Source organism: Chiloscyllium plagiosum, chromosome 32 (assembly GCF_004010195.1).
Source record: "Chiloscyllium plagiosum isolate BGI_BamShark_2017 chromosome 32, ASM401019v2, whole genome shotgun sequence".
NCBI classification, from domain to species: domain Eukaryota; kingdom Metazoa; phylum Chordata; class Chondrichthyes; order Orectolobiformes; family Hemiscylliidae; genus Chiloscyllium; species Chiloscyllium plagiosum.
The window spans coordinates 27,903,735-27,922,283 of record NC_057741.1 but is presented as its reverse complement, the minus strand read 5'-3'; the positions used below and the strand labels follow the sequence as shown (position 1 = coordinate 27,922,283).

General features: G+C 43.7%; 1 protein-coding gene across 3 annotated transcripts in view; it reads right to left on the bottom strand.

Annotated features, from left to right (window-relative positions):
* LOC122539453 (PH and SEC7 domain-containing protein 3-like) overlaps positions 1 to 18,549 on the bottom strand; it is a 421,315-nt gene that overhangs the window by 28,684 nt on the left and 374,082 nt on the right. For all 3 annotated transcript variants that reach the window (XM_043674302.1, XM_043674303.1, XM_043674304.1), the window contains one exon: positions 15,189 to 15,259. In XM_043674302.1, the coding sequence (XP_043530237.1) occupies positions 15,189 to 15,259 (71 nt within the window). The remainder of the gene's footprint in view (positions 1 to 15,188; positions 15,260 to 18,549) is intronic.

Below are 18,549 nucleotides of genomic sequence, written 5' to 3'. Positions count from 1 at the left end.
ACAGTCAGGGATAGGGTAGGACTAATAAATTGAACTGCATTTATTTCAATGCAAGGGGCCTAACAGGGAAGGCAGATGAACTCAGGGCATGGTTAGGAACATGGTACTGGGATATCACAGTAATTACAGAAACATGGCTCAGGGATGGGCAGGACTGGCAGCTTAATGTTCCAGGATACAAATGCTACAGGAAGGATAGAAAGGGAGGCAACAGAGGAGGGGGAGTGGCATTTTTGATAAGGGATAGCAATACAGCTGTGTTGACGGAGGATATTCCTGGAAATACATCCAGGGAAGCTTTTTAGGTGGAACTGAGAAATAAGAAAGGGATGATAACCTTATTGGGGTTGTATTATAGACCCCCTAATAATCAGAGGAAATTGAGAAACAAATTTGTAAGAAGATCTCAGCTATCTGTAAGAATAATAGGGTGGTTATGGTGGGGGATTTTAACTTTCCAAACATGGACTGGGACTGCCAAAGTGTAAAGGGTTTAGATGGAAAGGAATTTGTTAAGGGTGTACAAGAAAGTTTTCTGATTCAGTATGTGGATGTACCTACTAGAGAAGGTGCAAAACTTTATCTACTCTTGGGAAATAAGACAGGGCAGGTGACTGAGGTATCAGTGGGGGAACACTTTGGGACCAGCGATCATAATTCTATTAGATTTAAAATAGAGAAGGAAAAGGATAGACCAGATCTAAAAGTTGAAGTTCTAAATTGGAGAAAGGCCAATTTCGACAGTATTAGTCAAAAACTTTCAAAAGCTGATTGGGGGGCAAATGTTTGCAGGTAAAGGGATGGCTGGAAAATGGGAAGCCTTCAGAAATGAGATGAGAATCAGAGAAAGTATATTCCTGTTAGGGTGAAAGGAAAGGCTGGTGGGTACAGGGAATGCTGGATGACAAAAGATATTGAGGGTTTGGTTAAGAAAAAGAAGGAAGTATATGTCAGGCACAGACAGGATAGATCGAGTGAATCCTTAGAAGAGTATAAAGGCTGTAGGAGTATACTTAAGAGGGAAATCAGGAGGGCAAAAAGGGGACATGAGATAGTTTTGGCAAATAGAATTAAGGAGAATCCAAAGGGTTTTTACAAATACATTAAGGACAAAAGGGTAACTAGGGAGGGAATAGGGCCCCTCAAAGATCAGCAAGGCAGCCTTTGTGTGGAGCCACAGAAAATGGCGGAGACACTAAATGAGTATTTTGCCTCAATATTTACTGTGGAAAAGGACATGGAAGATATAGAATGTAGGGAAATAAATGGTGACATCTTGCAAAATGTCCATATTACAGAGGAGGAAATGCTGGATGTCTTGAAACGCATGATGGTGGATAGATCCCAGAACCCGATCAGGTGTACCCTAGAACTCTGTGGGAACCTAGAGAAGCGATTGCTGGACCTCTTGCTGAGATATTTGTATCATCGATAGTCACAGGCGAGGTGCCGGAAGACTGGAGGTTGGCTAACATGGTGCCTCTGTTTAAGAAGGGTGGTAAGGACAAGCCAGGGAACTATAGACAAGTGAGCCTGATGTCAGTGGTGGGCAAGTTGTTGGAGGGAATCCTGAGGGACAGGATATACATGTATTTGGAAAGGCAAGGACTGATTAGGGATAGTCAACATAGCTTTGTGCGTGGGAAATCACGTCTCACAAACTTGATCAAGTTTTTTGAAGAAGTAACAAAGAGGATTGATGAGGGCAGAGCGGTAAAAGTGATCTATATGGACTTCAGTAAGGCGTTCAACAAGGTTCCCATGGGAGACTGGTGAGCAAGGTTAGATCTCATGGAATACAGGGAGAAGTAGCCATTTGGATACAGAACTGGTTCAAAGGTAGAAGACAGAGGGTGGTAGTGGAGGGTTGTTTTTCAGACTGGAGGCCTATGACCAATGGAGTGCCACAAGGATCGGTGCTGGGCCCTCTACGGTTCATGATTTACATAAATGATTCGAATGTGAACATAAGAGGTATAGTCAGTAAGTTTGCAGATGACACCAAAATTGGAGGTGTTGTGGACAGCGAAGAGGGTTACCTCAGATTACAACAGGATCTTGATCAGATGGGCCAATGGGCTGAGAAGTGGTAGATGGAGTTTATTTCAGATAAATGCGAGGTGCTGCATTTTGTGAGACGTTGGTTAGGCCACTGTTGGAATATTGGGTGCAATTCTGGTCTCCTTCCCATCGGAAAGTTGTTGTGAAACTTGAAAGGGTTCAGAAAAGATTTACAAGGATGTTGCCAGGGTTGGAGGATTTGAGTTATAGGGAGAGGCTGAACAGGCTGGGGCTGTTTTCGCTGGAACGTCGGAGGCTGAGAGGTGACCTTATAGATGTTTACAAAATTATGAGGGGCATGGACAGGATAAATAGACAAAGTTTTTTCCCTGGGGTGGGGGAGTCCAGAACTAGAGGGCATAGGTTTAGGGTGAGAGGGGAAAGATATAAAAAAGACTTAAGGGGCAACTTTTTCACTCAGACAGTGGTACATGTATGGAATGAGCTGCCAGAGGAAGTGGTGGAGGCTGGTACAATTGCAACATTTAAAAGGCACTTAGATGGTATATGAATAGGAAGGGTTTGGAGGGATATCGACCGGGTACTGGCAGGTGGGTCTAAATTGGTCGGCAATGACGGGTTGGACCGAAGGGTCTGTTTCTGTGCTGTACATCTCTATGACTCTACGACTCTAATTTATACGGAGTACAATGCAAATTCCCTCGGCTGTTGGCAGACAAGAGAAAACTGTGAATCATCGTGTCTATGTCAATCCAGTAAATAAGGTAACACCATTTTTTCAGCCCAAAATGTCAAGTTTCCGCATGAACCCAGCACATATGGCAACCCCCCCTTGTTCAGCCAGTTTGATACAGACTCTCAATAATATTCAGCCTTAATTTGCAACCACGCGTGCATGTCCTATTTTCTGATAGTTATAAACACTCAACCAAGACTTGTATCTGAAACATAAATACACATTATGAATGTAATGGTCCTCAGAGCTGAAATAAAAGCAAAATACTGTGGATGCTGGAAATCTGAAACACAAACAGAAAATGCTGGAGAGTAATTCAGGAGGTCCAGCTGAGGGTTAGATAGGGTGGACAGTGAGACCCTTTTTCCTCAGTTGGTGATGGCGAGCATGAGGGAACATAGCTTTAAATTGAGGGATGATAGATATAAGACAGATATCAGCGGTTGTTTCTTTGCTCAGAGCAGTAGGGGCATGGAATGCATTGCCTGCAACATTAGTAGACTCGCCAACTTTAAGGGCATTTAAATGGTCATTGGTTGGACATATGGATGAAAATGGAATAGTGTAGGTGAGATGGGCTTCGGATTGGTTTCACAGGTCGACGCCCAAAGAGTTTGTACTGTAATGTAATGTTCTACGTTCTAGACGCATCTATGAAGAAAGAAATGTTAAGAAAGACAGTTAATGTTTCGAGTCCAATGTGACATTGTTTCAGAACTGGACGTCTGCCCTGAAGACAAATCATACTGAACTCAACAATGCTCACTCTGTCTCTTTCTCCCTCTCCACAGGTGCTGCGAGACCTGCTGAGTTTCTATCCAACATACTTGATTTGTTTCCTCAGAATAGACTCCTGAAAGTTCCACCCACTTCTAACTTGCCTGACAAACTGTCCTTAACTTTCTCTCTGTTTTCTCCTTTCTCACTGATTTGTAACCTGCTGTGCTATCCTTTCCCCTCACTCCAATCTCTTTAATCTTCTCGAATAATTTTCCACCTGGCACCTTCTCAGTGGCTTTGTTAAAACATCTATAATGCTCTGCACCTCATGGAAATTTAAGAGTTTGAAGTGGTTGTCAAGTTTATTACTGTGTAGCTATAGAAATAATAACGTAGGTTTGTAAGCCTTATTTTTATATTATATTCCAAACACATAATAAAATAAAAGCAATTCTATTGGACTCATTGTAGCTGGTGTATAATTCCACTTAAATGCAACACAGGGGGAAAATAAACAGTCAACCTGCTCAATAAACATCATAAATACACATCCTGAACGGTTCTCTCCAGAGGAAATAACTTCGCCGCAGAATTTGTTCAGTCAAGAAATAATGAGATTCAAGAAAATCTTGACGCCTTCTGTATAATAAATATCTCATTTTTCCCCTCAGTCTTGTTGGTGCAACACCATCACTGGGGCAATATGCTATCCTTCTTCTCTTTGGCAAACTGCAGTTTCAATCAACTTTAATGGCCCCGAATGTCAACAAGGAAAGCAAGTCCTACCCTGGGACTAGGTGGTAAAACTTTTAACAGCAGATGCCAACACAACAATCTGGAGTTTTACTCAATCCGGTCATGAAATCAATCATATGTGCACAACCTTGAAGCAAATAAATTGCCACTGAAGTAGCTCTGCATATCTGTTTGGCTTCATTGCCACACCATCTCCCTGCAGGGAGCTCCACACCAAAGAAAAATGACAGCAATTGCCCTATGGCCATTAGAGAAAAATAAATGTGTCTGCTTGCTTACAAAATCTTTTTGATGTTGCAAGTCACGGTCAGCTAATGTACTGCATCATTCAACAACTGGTTGCCAGAGGGAAATATTGGTAAGGACTGTTGGTAGATGCAATATACACACGTTCCACAATAAAGCACTGGCAAAGCCACAATACTGCCAGGTCACAGTCTGGTTGCACCTACCGGGTCTCAAGTGTGATGGAAGTGGGGAGCAGTCAAAAGATACAAAGTGTAGAATTGCCCTTCCCTCCTCCTGTTGCAAAAGCAGCCTTATTGACATGCGGTTCATACCACACACGACTGAAATGTCACCTGTGGTACCTTTTTAAAGGGGAGTATAGGAAAAGTGAGGACACGTGTATTATTTATATATACAGGTAGCAAGACACATCATTAAGGCTGTTAAAGAATTCTATGCAATTCTTGGCTTTGTCAAGGCGTGGAGTAGAAATGCAAGGACTTGAAGGTAAACCTTTGTAAATTTGTTCGGACTCCACTGGAATATAATGCCCACTTCTGTACTGTACTTTAACAAGGATACCAAGGTGTTGGTGCAGAGGTTTACTCAGATAATAACATGGATTTTGGATGATACTTATGTGGAGAGACAAGAGAACCTGAGATTGTTACACCAAAGGATGCAAAGGGTTAGGGGAGGCTAAAATTATCATGTATTTTGATAAAGTTAAAAATCACACAACACCAGGTTATAGTCCAACAGGTTTCCTTGGAAGCATTAGCTTTCAAAGTGCTGCTCCTTCATTAGGTGGTTGTGCCTGATGAAGAAGCAGTACTCCGAAAGCTAGTGCTTCCAAATAAACCTGTTGGACTATAACCTGGTGTTGTGTGATTTTTAACTTTGTCCACCCCAGTCCAACACCGGCATCTCCAAATCATGTATTTGATAGTGTAGGTCGCAGGAAAGTGTACTGCGACTGGTGGGAAGATTGGTTATCAGAGGACACAGAGTTATGAACTGGAGGGAAGAGATGGAGTTTTTATTTTTGAAAACCAGTTATGATGATCAGGAGTACACTGCCTGAAAGGGGATAGAAACAGATTCTAAAAGGAGTATTAGATCATTGAAGAGGAAACATTCCATGGTGAATAAAGATAGGGGGAATGGAATTAACAAGGCATCTGTTCCACTGAGATGTCTCTGGCTTGACGGGCCAAATGGCCTCGTTCTGTTGTGTAGAGTTCCATGAAGTGTTCAGTGTCCATCTCCTGGTTTCCCATGTAAACATGGTGTTCAGATATCAAACAATTTCTCCTTCCATGTCCTAAAGGGTTGCTAAAACAATAGGCCTTGTGGGGAAGGTGAAGAAGAGGAGGGGGTAGGAGATTCAAGGAGGAGAAGGGAGAGGGTCCCACAGTGTATATGTGAGGGGCCCCTCACCATTAGAATTACTTGCCACACTTGTATAACAGTGCAAATGCACAGACAATAAAAAACAGAGATAGAAAATGAATCAACCATGATACTTAAGTGAGACATGACAGATGAAATTTAATATGGGCAATGTTAAGGCATGGAAAAGGGAAAGCAGATGTGAAAAGCACATTTAGCATCAATGTTGCTGAAATCGCCAAGTTACGAGAGTGTTCTTCAGGGTAATGATAGCAGATACTCAGCAATGACACTCTGCAGCAATAAAGAGATTCAAACAGCAAACAGGTCAGCCCCAACAACATGCTTCAAGTTGGGAGCGAGAGGCAATCGGATCAAGTGCTTCAAAGGAAAGGGACACTTGATGAGCAATGTTTGCTCAGCCACTCAGAGGGTGTACACAAGCCATTCTGGAGCATTGACCACTGCTTCTCGAGTTCACAGCTAGACCTCAGAGGCAGGTTAAACTCCAAGGAATGTAGTTGATGGGATCACTGCAAAGGTATGGGGCAGCCAATTTTCTATGGGTTCAGGAAGGGTTTTTGGGAATTATTCCTGGTCATGATCCCAATCCCAGCCTTCTTCTGGAAGGTCAGAACAAACATGGAATGGATACTTGCAAACAAGAGTCCAGGCGGCTTATTCACTCAATGAAGAGGCCTGTGTCCAGGCCACTGATGAGAGACTGACTGAAATTTTGCAGTTAGTCTGTGGGCTATTCCAGGGTGAATGGGAGCACAGACAATGATTGGAGATGGACTGACAGCAGTACGCTACAGGGTGAAGGGGACCTGACTCGGTATTCCAGGATCACTTTAAACCCCATGGCACTCCTCATCCTGCCAGATGCAGCTACCATTCCTACCATGCCATAGCTGCAGTCGCCAACCCCATGTTGGATGTTTAATTGACTGCCAAGTGCACCAAGCCCCTGAGTGGAACATTCTGTCCATTACTTCTTCTGGGGTGAATGAGTTCAGTAAAGAGCATAACAAATAGAAACAGGATTTTCCTTTCTCATTGTTTGACATGGGCATCGCTGGCTGAGCCAGCAATCATTGCCCATCCCTAGTTGCCCTTGAGAAGTTGGTGGTGAACCATCTTCTTGAACCACTGCAGTCCATGAGCTGTAGGAAGACCCACAATACTGTTAGGGAGGGAATTCCAGGATTTTGACCCTGTGACTGTCCAGGAAATGGCGATACAATTCCAAGTCAGGATGGTGAGTGGCTTCGAGGGGAACTTGCAAGTGGTGGGGTTCCCATGTATCTGCTGCCCTTGTCTTTCAAGACGGAAGTGTCATCGATTTGGAAGGTGCTGTTTGAGGATCTTTAGCGATTTCTGCATGAAATCATGAAGCACTTTTACCACAAAAGGTGGTATAATCGGCCACAGTCCCCCCAGCAAGGCTGCAGATTCGAGGACCACTGGAGATTTCAAAGTAAGATCAGTGAATACTTTAATAGATAAATAATAGCCAGGCATATGGAGCTAAAGTGGGTAAATGCTGAGTTACAAACCTGCCAGGTGGTGATGGTAGTAATAATGGAAATGTCACTGGGCAAGCAAAGCACAGGTTCACTTTGGACACAGGTTCAAACATCGCCTTGGAATTTAAATTCAATTAATAATAGAATTGAAAACTAGTCCCAATAATGGTGAGGGTGAGTCATCGACTGTGGTCAAAGCTTACTTGGCATCATGAATGATGAGGGAAATCTGCCATCCTCCCCCTCAATCCTGCCGTCTGGACAACATGTGACTCCAGATCCACAGCAATGCCTAGGAAATGACCTAGTCAGTTCAAGGGCAGTTTGGAACAGGCAATAAACGTTAACTTTACCAGTGATGCTCACATCCCGTAGGTAAATGGGGAGGGGGAGGAATGAAAATGAATAGCAGACTTAAGAGGTAGCACAGACTACGTCTGTTCCTACGTTCCTCAACAATAGAATAGGATGGCATGCAACTGTGGAAAACTCACTGAATTACATCGCTTCTCAGTGGGCTGTTCTGGCTTTGCTCTACACCTTCTCTACTGAAAGGTGAAACTAGGCACGGGTGCCAACAATCACAGTGCGTACTTGCCCAGCAATCTGCTGCACAGCCTGTCGTGCCAGCAAACTGTGCCACACCACTACAACTGACTAATACCATATACATTTTCAATCAATTCCTCTACAAATCTGATTGGCAAAATGAAGCTGGCTTCCATGCCAGAGACAGCCGCAGTAGTTAAATTCACACCCGCGACATTCTCTGGTTCTACAATGCAAACTATTTATGCTGTGTTCAGACATTAAATGGGCTTAAAAAGGATTCCAAACACCAACACTAAACTGATTTCAGTGCCACCACTGAATAACAGAATTAAGTGGATTGTACAGTTATGTATCTGCAACTGGACTTTAGCCTTTAATAGTTTGTCATCATTATTTACACACCAATAGAAGTGAAAAGCAATTTATTTGGTGGCTTGGGCTGATCAATTCTTGCGGTTTTAGCGATTTTGCCGGTGGTCAATACTTTGCTTCAACCTCCAGTCGATCTGTGGGATGCCAGGGGATTGGCAGCACTGTAGATGGCTAGGAGCGGTCTTGCAGCGACATAGTCAGGGGTGGAGACAGTTCACTAGGACCACTGTGAGATTCCCCCATCCTCCCTCCATCCCTGCCACCACCACAGCTACCTGTGTTTAGCTGCAGGTACAAGCTCATCCAAATTCCAGTCAATCTGACGTGTCAATTGTATCGATTGTGGATCTCGTTGTAGCTCAGAGAAAAGTTGGCGCTAACATTTTCTGCAGTCTCTCAGGCTGAAAGAAATCCTCTCGCTAATCCTGGATCTACGCTGAATTGACAATTGGGATCTATTATTGGACTCGACAATCCTGCACTAACAAAGGGGAAGTGGGCGGTGAAGAAAAATCAGTCAGTGTTCTCACTATTCTATTGGAAATGTGAGGTCGATGAAAGGGGAGAGCAAGATCTGGCTCCGTTGTGATGCCCCACCAGGCTGAGTAGCCTATTATCTTGTGCTCTCAACACTGAGCAAAGTACACCCAAAAAAAAACTGAACGGAAGGAATGGGGAGAGATTTCTTTTGAAAGAGAGTATGAAAAGAAGTAGTCCATTCAGCTCTTTGATTCCACAAATATATAGGAGCATCTTACGTATGGACCTCCAGTACAGTTTTCAGAATTTTGTTGCTTGGGCTTGAGAAGTGACTTGACACATGGAAAAGAATAACCGATTACATTATTTTGCTCCACATCATATTTTCTCGAATGATTATTTTCCTTAACTCCTTCTAAAAAATGCTTTCTCCTCATTATCAAAAGGCCTAACTCCTCCCAGGATAGATTTTGTGAAAATACCTCACATATGCTATGAAGGTTCATGTGACTTGCCCCTTAGATCGCTCAGTTCTTCAATGTGACTAGGTTGAGGACACTGGGATTATTTTCTTTGAGTTTTTCAGAGTGAGAGGTTGAAATAACTCCACAGAGATCGGTGTCCTATCACCAAGTAGTCTTTTATTTACATGTGCATAGCCCTTGACACTGCTCCAGCCCCCTCAGAGCCAGCTCTCAGAGTGAACAGAACCTCTGACACTCCTGTTTCTGTGTGTCAGCCAGGGCTCTCTGATTAGACCAGGTTAACAGCCCAAATAAGCGAACACATATTCTATAAAGGTCCACCTGGCTGATCTCGTTATAATCACTACATCCTTCCCACCCTACGTCCAGTTCCTCTGACTCAGCCTCGGATATGGGTGGGTGTACAAGACTGCAGCCCGCCTCTTAAATCCAGAGTGTCTTGGAAGAAATCCATCCTCTTTGTCAGGGGGGGTAAAGGCATTGAGGCTATGACATCTGCTGTGTCCATCTCAGTCTCAGAGGTTTCTTTGATGCTCGATGGACAGAGAGAATGCAAGGGTTCCAACAGCCTTTCTGTCTGTTCCAGGGACCAGCTATGTTCTGCTCCTGCCCCATTTGCGAGGTCGCAGCTTTCATGTGGTCCACGTGCTTGTTCAGGACTGTCTCCCCTACCCGAACTTTGTACGTCCCAGGTTCTGACCTCACACTAACCATATGCCTCTTGTCCATGCAGGACTGTTCCCGTGGTTTCGGCACTAAACTTCATTCCCTGAAGTAAACTGCCTCTCTCGCTTAGAAGAATCTTGGATTGGGCATTAGCGTTCCTGAGGCCATTTCAGGCTCCCCCCTCCAGGTCCGGGAAGATCAGATTTAACCTGGTGCAGAGTCTTCCCCCCATTAGTAACTCTGCTGGAGCATGTGGGGAGTATTTTAGCAAGAGGGGTGGTCCAATAATCAAATAGGAACCAGGGCAGTTTGGTATCTAGTGGACCTGTAGGCTGTTTCTTTCAGTGCGACCATTCGACGATGGATGATATGGAGCTGTCCTTATATGCCTAATGCCATTTGACTTCAGGAAATACTCAAATTTCCTGCTGGTAAACAACGGCCCGTTATCTGTGACCAACACTTCCAGGAGCCTGTGTATTGCAAAAGGTGCTCACAACTTTTCTATCTTTGTCCCTGATTTTGATGAATGAACTCTATGCCCGTCCAACCACTTTGAGTGGGCACCCACAATGACTAAGAACATTGAGCATTGACTAAGAAAGGGCCTGCATAGTCGATGTATAACCAATCCAGAATTTATCCGGCCATTCCTACTAATCAGGGGAGAGCTGCTGGCAGTACATTTTGGCCTTGTTGGCACCATCAACACAGCTATGTCGGCATCAACCCTGGCCACCAGACATATCTCTCGCTAACATCTTCATTTTGGATAGCCCTGGATGACCCTGGGAGAGTTCAGCCAGTATCTGGCAGTGACCTTTGCTTGGGAGAATCAGTCTTGCTTCCCCATAATCACAGGCCGTGCTGTACGGTGATCTGGTCTCGCCAGGTCCAAAACGGTTTCCCTTTTGTTGCCCCCATTACTACTAGCTGGTTTAGTTTTGCCAGGACTAGATTTTCTTGTGTTCACAGCCTGATACTGTCAGTGGTGACTGGAAGCGTGCCTAGAAAGTTTCAAACCAGAATGGACTCTTCAGTGGTGTTACCACTGGTGGTGTATCCATCAGTGGGAGGTGGCTAAAGCATCGCATTTGCTACTTGACCTCCCGGACGGTGTTCCAACTTGTAATTGTACACACTTAGAATGACAGCCACCGCTGAATTTGACCTGAAGCTGTGGGCGGCACAGCCATGTCCTCTTTGAGTAGTCCTAGCAGGGGTTTGTGGTCTGCTCTTATTACAAACTTATGTCCATAAAAATGTTAATGGAACTTTCTCACATCAAAGATGACCGTTGAACCTTCCTTCTTTATCTCTCCATCAGCCACAGTCCAGGAAGCATATGCTATTGGGTGTTCCTCTCCATTGGGCCACCTGAGAGCCAATACTCCCCCAATACCGTGCAGGGAGGCATCACAAGTTAGCACCGGATCTTCCTTGGGACCGCAGCGGGCCAATACCTTAGATAACGACAGCCGCTTCTTCACTATGAGACCATTTCCAAGGCTGACCCCTTTTTCAGTAGCGGATGTAAGGATTCCAGGGTGGAGGCCAGGTTACATATGAACATTCCATAATAATTCACCAGGCCAAAGAAAAGACTCAAGCACCAGTACAGATGTGGGAGCAGGGCCACCTTTGATCACCCTCACTTCATCATCCAATGGGTGTAACCATTGTTGTCTTGTTGACCCGTTAGCCCAAGTAGCTCACTTGGTGTGCTTTGAACTCAAATATTTCCCTTCTAAGGCATTCACACGCCTAGAAGAAACATTTAAGGACTATGTTCAATTTCTCTAAGTCCTCTTTATTGGTCTTCCCTGTTATTAGCATGTCATTCAGAAGAATGGCATCCCTGGGATGGACCTCGTAAAATGTTCTCCATCATCAGCTGAAAAACTGCACGAGGTGATGATACCCAAATGGCAGTTTCATTTACTGTTACAAACCTTCATGGGTATTAATTGTAGTATACTTCCTTATCTCACCATAATTGCAGTACCCATGGCTCGTACCCAGCCTTGTGAAGCCCCTGCCAGCTTTGCATATAAGTCCTCCATGCTAGGGATTGGATAGTTATTCAACAGTGAGAAGCAGTTTACCCTTTATTTAAAAGCCCCACAAAGGCAAACCAACCAATTAGGCTTCATAATCAGAATGGTGCTGGCCATTCTGCCAACTGGACTGGTTTGATGATTCCGCTCTCCATTCTTCTGGTTTCTGCCTCCATTTTGCCAGTAAGGCAAATGGCACTAGGAGGACTTTGCAGGATCGTGGAATTGCTTCCTGATCAACTTGCAAGGTGGCAAAGGGTCCTTTGGAAATCCTTAAACCTTCCTGAAAAACCTCCAAGAGTTCAATTTGGACTTCACACAGGCAGCCATTTTCTAATTGAAATATTTTGAGCCAATCAAGGTAAATCCCACTCTTGTCACACTTAAGTAACTACATGAAGGCCATTTCCTGTCACCTATTATTTATTCGAACATAGTAATTGACACTGGTTTGGCTTCCTCAGAGCCAGCTCTCAGGGGAATAGAACCTTTGACTCTCTAGTTTAGGACTGTCAGCCAGGGGTCCCCGATTGGACCAGGTTAACAGCCCCAATTGGGGAACTCTATGACACCCACCTGGCTGACCTCCTTCATATGGAGGTGATCTTATTAAAACATGCAAAATTCATACAGGGCTTGACAGGGGAGATGCAGGAAGGACGTTTCCCCTGACTGGGTGTTGTGGAAGCAGGGGACACGGTCTCAGAATCGGGGATCAGCCATTTAGGATTATGAAGATTGAATTTCGTCACTCAGGGACTGGTGAATCTAAGGAATTTTCTACCCAGAAGATTTTGGAGTCATGGTTATTGAGTATCTTCCAAGACAAATTTCGATAGGATTTCCAGATATTAAAGATAGCAAACCATAAGAGAATAGTGTGAGGAAATGTTATTGAGAAGGAAAATCAGCCATGACCAAGTTAAATGGTAGCACAAGCTTTAGGACTGAGTGGTCTACGATTGCTCCAATTTCCTTTGTCCAAAGAGCGAGTGCCTCAGGATCTAACCTCAGCCCCAAGGTTATAATTTACACTCTGCAAAGTATTGTTGGACTAAAGGTAAACAGAAGGTCAGCCATTCATGATAACATCAGCCAGTACTGGAATTGGTGTGGCACCACATCACCAACCAGCCAACCAACCGACTGAGCTAACTGGCCCCCAATTTATTGTTCGATCAGTAATGTATGGCCAGTAAGTTTGCAGGTGACACCAAAATTGGAGGCATAATGGACTGCGAAGAAGGTTACCTCAGAGTACAACGGGACCTTATCAGATGGGCCAATGGGCCAAGGACTGACAGATGGAGTTGAATTTAGATAAATGCGAGGTGCTGGATTTTGAAAAGGCAAATCAGGGCAGGACTTATACACTTAATGGTAAGGTCTTGGGGAGTGTTGCTGAACAAAAGTCCCTTGGAGTACAGGCTCATAACTCCTTGAAAGTGGAGTCGCAGATAGACAGGATAGTGAAGGTGGCGTTTGGTACATTGGTCTTTATTGGTCAATACATTGAGTATAGGCGTTGGGAGATCATATTGCAGCTCTACAGGACATTGGTTAGGCCACGTTTGGAATATTGTGTGCAACTCTGGTCTCTCTGCTATAGGAAAGATGTTGTGAAACTTGAAAGAGTTCAGAAAAGATTTACAAGGATGTTGCCAGGTTGGAGGGTTTCAGCGAAAAGGAGAGGGTGACTATTTTGGGGCTATTTTCCCTGGAGTATCAGAGGCTGAGGGGTGACCTTATATAGGTTTATAAAATCATGAGGGGCTTGGAAAGGGTAAATAAACAAGTTCTTTTCTTTGGGCTGGGGGAACCCAAAATTAGAGGGCATAGATTTAAGGTGAGAGGGGAAAGATTTAAAAGGAACCTAAGGGGCAACGTCTCTACACAGAGGGTGTTGCATGCAGGAAGTGTTGGAGGCTGGTACAATTCTAACATTTAAAAGGCATCAGGATGGGTTCATGAGTAGGAAGGGTTTAGAGGAATGTGCGCCAAATGCTGTCAAATGGGACGAGATATCTGGTCAGCTTGGCCAAGTGGATCAAAGGGTCTGTTTCTGTGCTACATGACTCTATAACTGTAATGCTTTTACTACCACTGGAAATCTGCAGGTCGTTGTTTAAGAAATATAAGGGATTCAGTGATCGCTGCAGTGAGGGAGCATTTATGTACTGGGTGAAGGGTCAGGACGTAAATCAAGAAAGGATGGGGGAGGGGAAAGAAAATGGAAAAATGCATTCTCAATTATCAAAACCAAGGTTGACAAAACTTCCTCAACAGAAATCATTCTGAAACTGTCATCATAATCCTGGCTTGAAGCTCAAGCTAACATGAATTAGCCTTGTGGAGAATAGGTGCAGTCCCACAAATTTGCTAAATTTAAAACCAAGATTTAAATTGAGAACAGTTCCCAGACAGAGGATATAATGTCAATGCATCAGATTCATACTCCCCTCTCAGTTAATCCCATTTAAATTGGCTGGCTCCTCAAAATAATCAGCCTGCAGCAATGATTATTCATTGTCAATGGACCATTGCTTTCCTGTTGAGAAGTGCCATTGTCAAGTGCTTCTCCAGAAAGATTTCTTCAGTCAATCATTGATTGATGATGACATTAACCTCTTTGCAAAATTAGTGCGAGGCATACGTTGAACACTGTGCAAATGATCAGAGATAAAAAAGCGCCTGCTTTCTGTTCTTTCATTTAAAAGGCAAAGTTAAGCACTTCCCAGAGATAAAATCCCAAGTAAGCCAACAGTATGAAGTAATGGAAGTAATCCTTTTCTCTCTGTAACCATTAGATGTATAATATTATAGATTACTGAGTTGGCTCTGCATTCATCCCAAGGTGGCTAATTGCACAAGGAAAGGGAATCAGATACTAGAATGGTCACAATACAGCCATTTGAACTCACAGATCAGATAGAATTGACTCTGTTAGCCTATTATTCTAGCACACCATAAATTAGAATGGAGGAGCTTTATTTGCCTACTGTGGCTTTGGTGTTTTGCCACCAGCAGATGTCAAGACAGACACCATGAACGTGACAGCCCTTACATTGCTACATTTATTGACTCCTTAATCAAAGTGATAAAGTCACTTCACATTTACAGGGTAATGTTCTGCAATTGAATGTCAGGGATGAATGTCGCTATCAGATTTAAAGGTGGCCACGTTTTGAATTACCTTTTGCAAGTAAAGGATCATGCCTTTCAGCACAGCATAAAATGTCTTCCAACCTCTTTTGCCCCTGGGAGCTGCAATGAGAGAAATCAAACATGAGTAAGAATCAGATAGAGGTGGGTGGCTCGACAATCAGTACAGATGACATTGCTCTGGCTTTGCCAGCAGTAAACAGGATGTGCTCAAGGAGGTAACAGTCCTTTTTGGAAGCAGTCTCAAAACCACCGCAGAGAAAACAGAGTGCAGAAAATGGATGATTTGAGAATGACTTAAAGAAGTATATTGGGAAGAGACACCCACATTGTGCAAGTGCGCATTTCTGACTGGAATGCTGACAACTAAATTATAGAGTATGCAACTACAAAAGCAATTCATCATCAGAGGTGAATGCTAGAAATGAGTGGTCAGTATTTGGCTCCAAGTATTGAGTTGATTTGCAAGTGTCCTGCATACTTGCACAGTTGGACATTCTCAAAATCCTGAACCAGGAGATTAAACATAATCCTCCAAATTAATTGTATTCATTCATTTTGCAAAGTTGGCCTCTAATTACTTTTGAACTGGGTGTTCTTTTTATATATGGATTGCCAATTCAAAGGAAAGATAGTTGCATAAATTAGAGCAATTCATAAAGATGAACAAGTCTTTAATGCTGTGGTTCTGTTCGCCGAGCTGGAAGTTTTTGTTGCAAACATTTCGTCCCCTGTCTAGGTGACATCCTCAGTGCTTGGGAGCCTCCTGTGAAGCGCTTCTGTGGTGTTTCCTCCGGCATTTATAGTGGCCTGTCCCTGGGGACGAAACGTTTGCAACAAAAACTTCCAACTCGGCGAACAGAACCACAGCAACGAGCACCCGAGCTACAAATCTTCTCACAAACTTTAAACAAGTCTTTAATATTCAATACAAACAAAATGACTTGGTAGTAATTTGCACATGCCAAAATGATAGCATCACGCTCGAGGTTATCATTTTAAAGAAATAGAGATCAGTTAACAAGATGAGTGTGACCTCCAAATGTCCTCGGGATGTCTTGATGCACTTCACTATCAACTACAAATTTTGAAGTGGAGTCATTAAATGCACAACATTGTGGGCATTCTGCAAAAGTGTCTCCAAAACAGCCTATCACCTTGTGCCTTTCTTCAGCTGTGAATTACTATGGCCATGTAATTGTAAAGGTAATCAGAAACAATCCCAGTGTTCTCTGGGCAAGAGGATCTGTCACTGAATTTTAATACAAACTGAGGGTTTGGTTAAGAGAAAGAAGGAAGCATATGTCAGATATAGACAGGAGAGATGAGAGAATCCTTAGAAGAGCATAAAGGCAGTAGGAGTATACTTGAGAGGGAAATCAGGAGGGCAAAAAGGGGACATGAGATAGCTTTGGTAAACAGAGTTAAGGAGAATCCAAAGGGTTTTTATAGATACATTAAGGACAAAAGGGTAACTAGGGAGAGATTAGGGCCCTTCAAAGATCAGCAAGACAGCCTGTGTTTGGAGCCGGAGAGATGGAGGGGATACGAAACATCAGTGCTTCCTGTGGAGAGGGACATGGAAGATATAGAATGTGGGGAAATAGATGGTGAAATCTTGAAATATATCCATATTACAGAGAAAGTGGTGCTGGATGTCTTGAAATGCATAAAAGTGGATAAATCCTGAGGACCTGATCAGGTGTACACTAAAACGCTGTGCGAAGCTAAGGAAGTGATTGCTGAGCCCCTTGCTGCGATACTTGTATCATTGATAGTCACAGGTGACATGCCGGAAGACTGGAGGTTGGCTGACATGGTACCACTGTTTAAGAAAGGTGGTAAGGAAAAGCCAGGGAACTGTAGACCAGTGAGCCTGATGATGGTGGTGGGCAGGTTGTTGGATGGAATTCTGAAGGACAGGATTTACACATATTTGGAAAGGCAAGGACTGATTAGAGATAGTCAGCAAGGCTTCGTGTGTGGGAAATCATGTCTCATGAACGTGATTGAGTTTTTTGAAGAAGTAACAAAGAGGATTGATTAGGGCAGAGTGGTGGACATATCTATATGGACTTCAGAGAGGCATTCGACAAGGCTCCCCATGGGAGACTGGTGAGTAAGGTTAGATCTCATTGAATACAGGGAGAACTAGCCATTTGGACACAGAACTGGCTCAAAGGTAGAAGGCAGAGGGTGGTGGTGGAGGGTTGCTTTTCAGACTAGAGGTCTGTGACCAGTAGAGTGGCACAATGATGGGTGTTGGATCCACTACTTTATAGAAATTTATACAAATTTGTCATTTATAGAAACGTTTTGGATATGAACATAAGGTGGTATAGTTAGTAAGTTCACACATGACACCAAAGTTGGAGGTGTAGTGGACAGTGAGGGTGGTTGCCTCAGAGTATAACAGGATTTTGATCAGATGGGTCAATGGGCTGAGGAGTGGCATGTGGAAATTAATTTAGATAAATGTGAGGTGCTGCATTTTGGATAAGCAAATCATTGCAGGACTTATACACTTAAATGTACGGTCCTAGGGAGTGTTGCTGAACAAAGAGACCTTGGACCTTCATTGTTCCTTGAAAGTTGAGTCGCAGGTAGGTAGGATAGTGAAGGAGGAATTTGGTATGTTTTCCTTTATTGATCAGAGTATTGAGTATGGGAGCTGGGAGGTCATGTTGCGGCTGTACAGGACATTGGTTAGGCCACTTTTGGAATATTGCGTGCAATTCTGGTCTCTTTTCCTCTCAGAAGGATATTGTGAAACTTGAAAGGGTTCAGAAAAAATTTTCAAGGATGTTGCCAGGGTTGGAGATATGAGCTATAGGGAGAGGTTGAATAGACTGGGGCTGTTTTCCCTGGAGTGTCGGAGGCTAAGAGGTAACCTCATAGAGGTTTATAAAATCATGAGGGGCATGGATAGGATAAATAGATAAAATCTTCTCCCTGGAGTGGGGGAGTCCAGAACGAGAGGGCATAAGTTTAGGTTAGAGTGGAAACATATAAAAGGGACCTAAGGGGCAACTTTTTCACATAAAGGCTGGTACTTGTATGGAATGAGCTGCCAGAGGAAGTGGTGGAGCTTGGTAGAATTGCAGCATTTAAAAGGCATCTGGATGGGTATATGAATAGGAAGGGTTTAGAGGGATATGGGCTAAGTGCTAGCAAATGGGACTAGATTAGGTTAGGATATCGGGTTAGGCAGCATCCAAGGAGCAGGAGAATCGACTTTTCGGGCATGAGCCCTTCTTCAGGAATGAGGAAAGTGTGCCAAGCAGGCTAAGATAAAAGATAGGGAGGAGGGACTTGGGGGAGGGGCATTGGAAATGTGATAGGTGGAAGGAGGTTAAGGTGAGGGTGATAGGCCGGAGTGGGGGTGGGGGCGG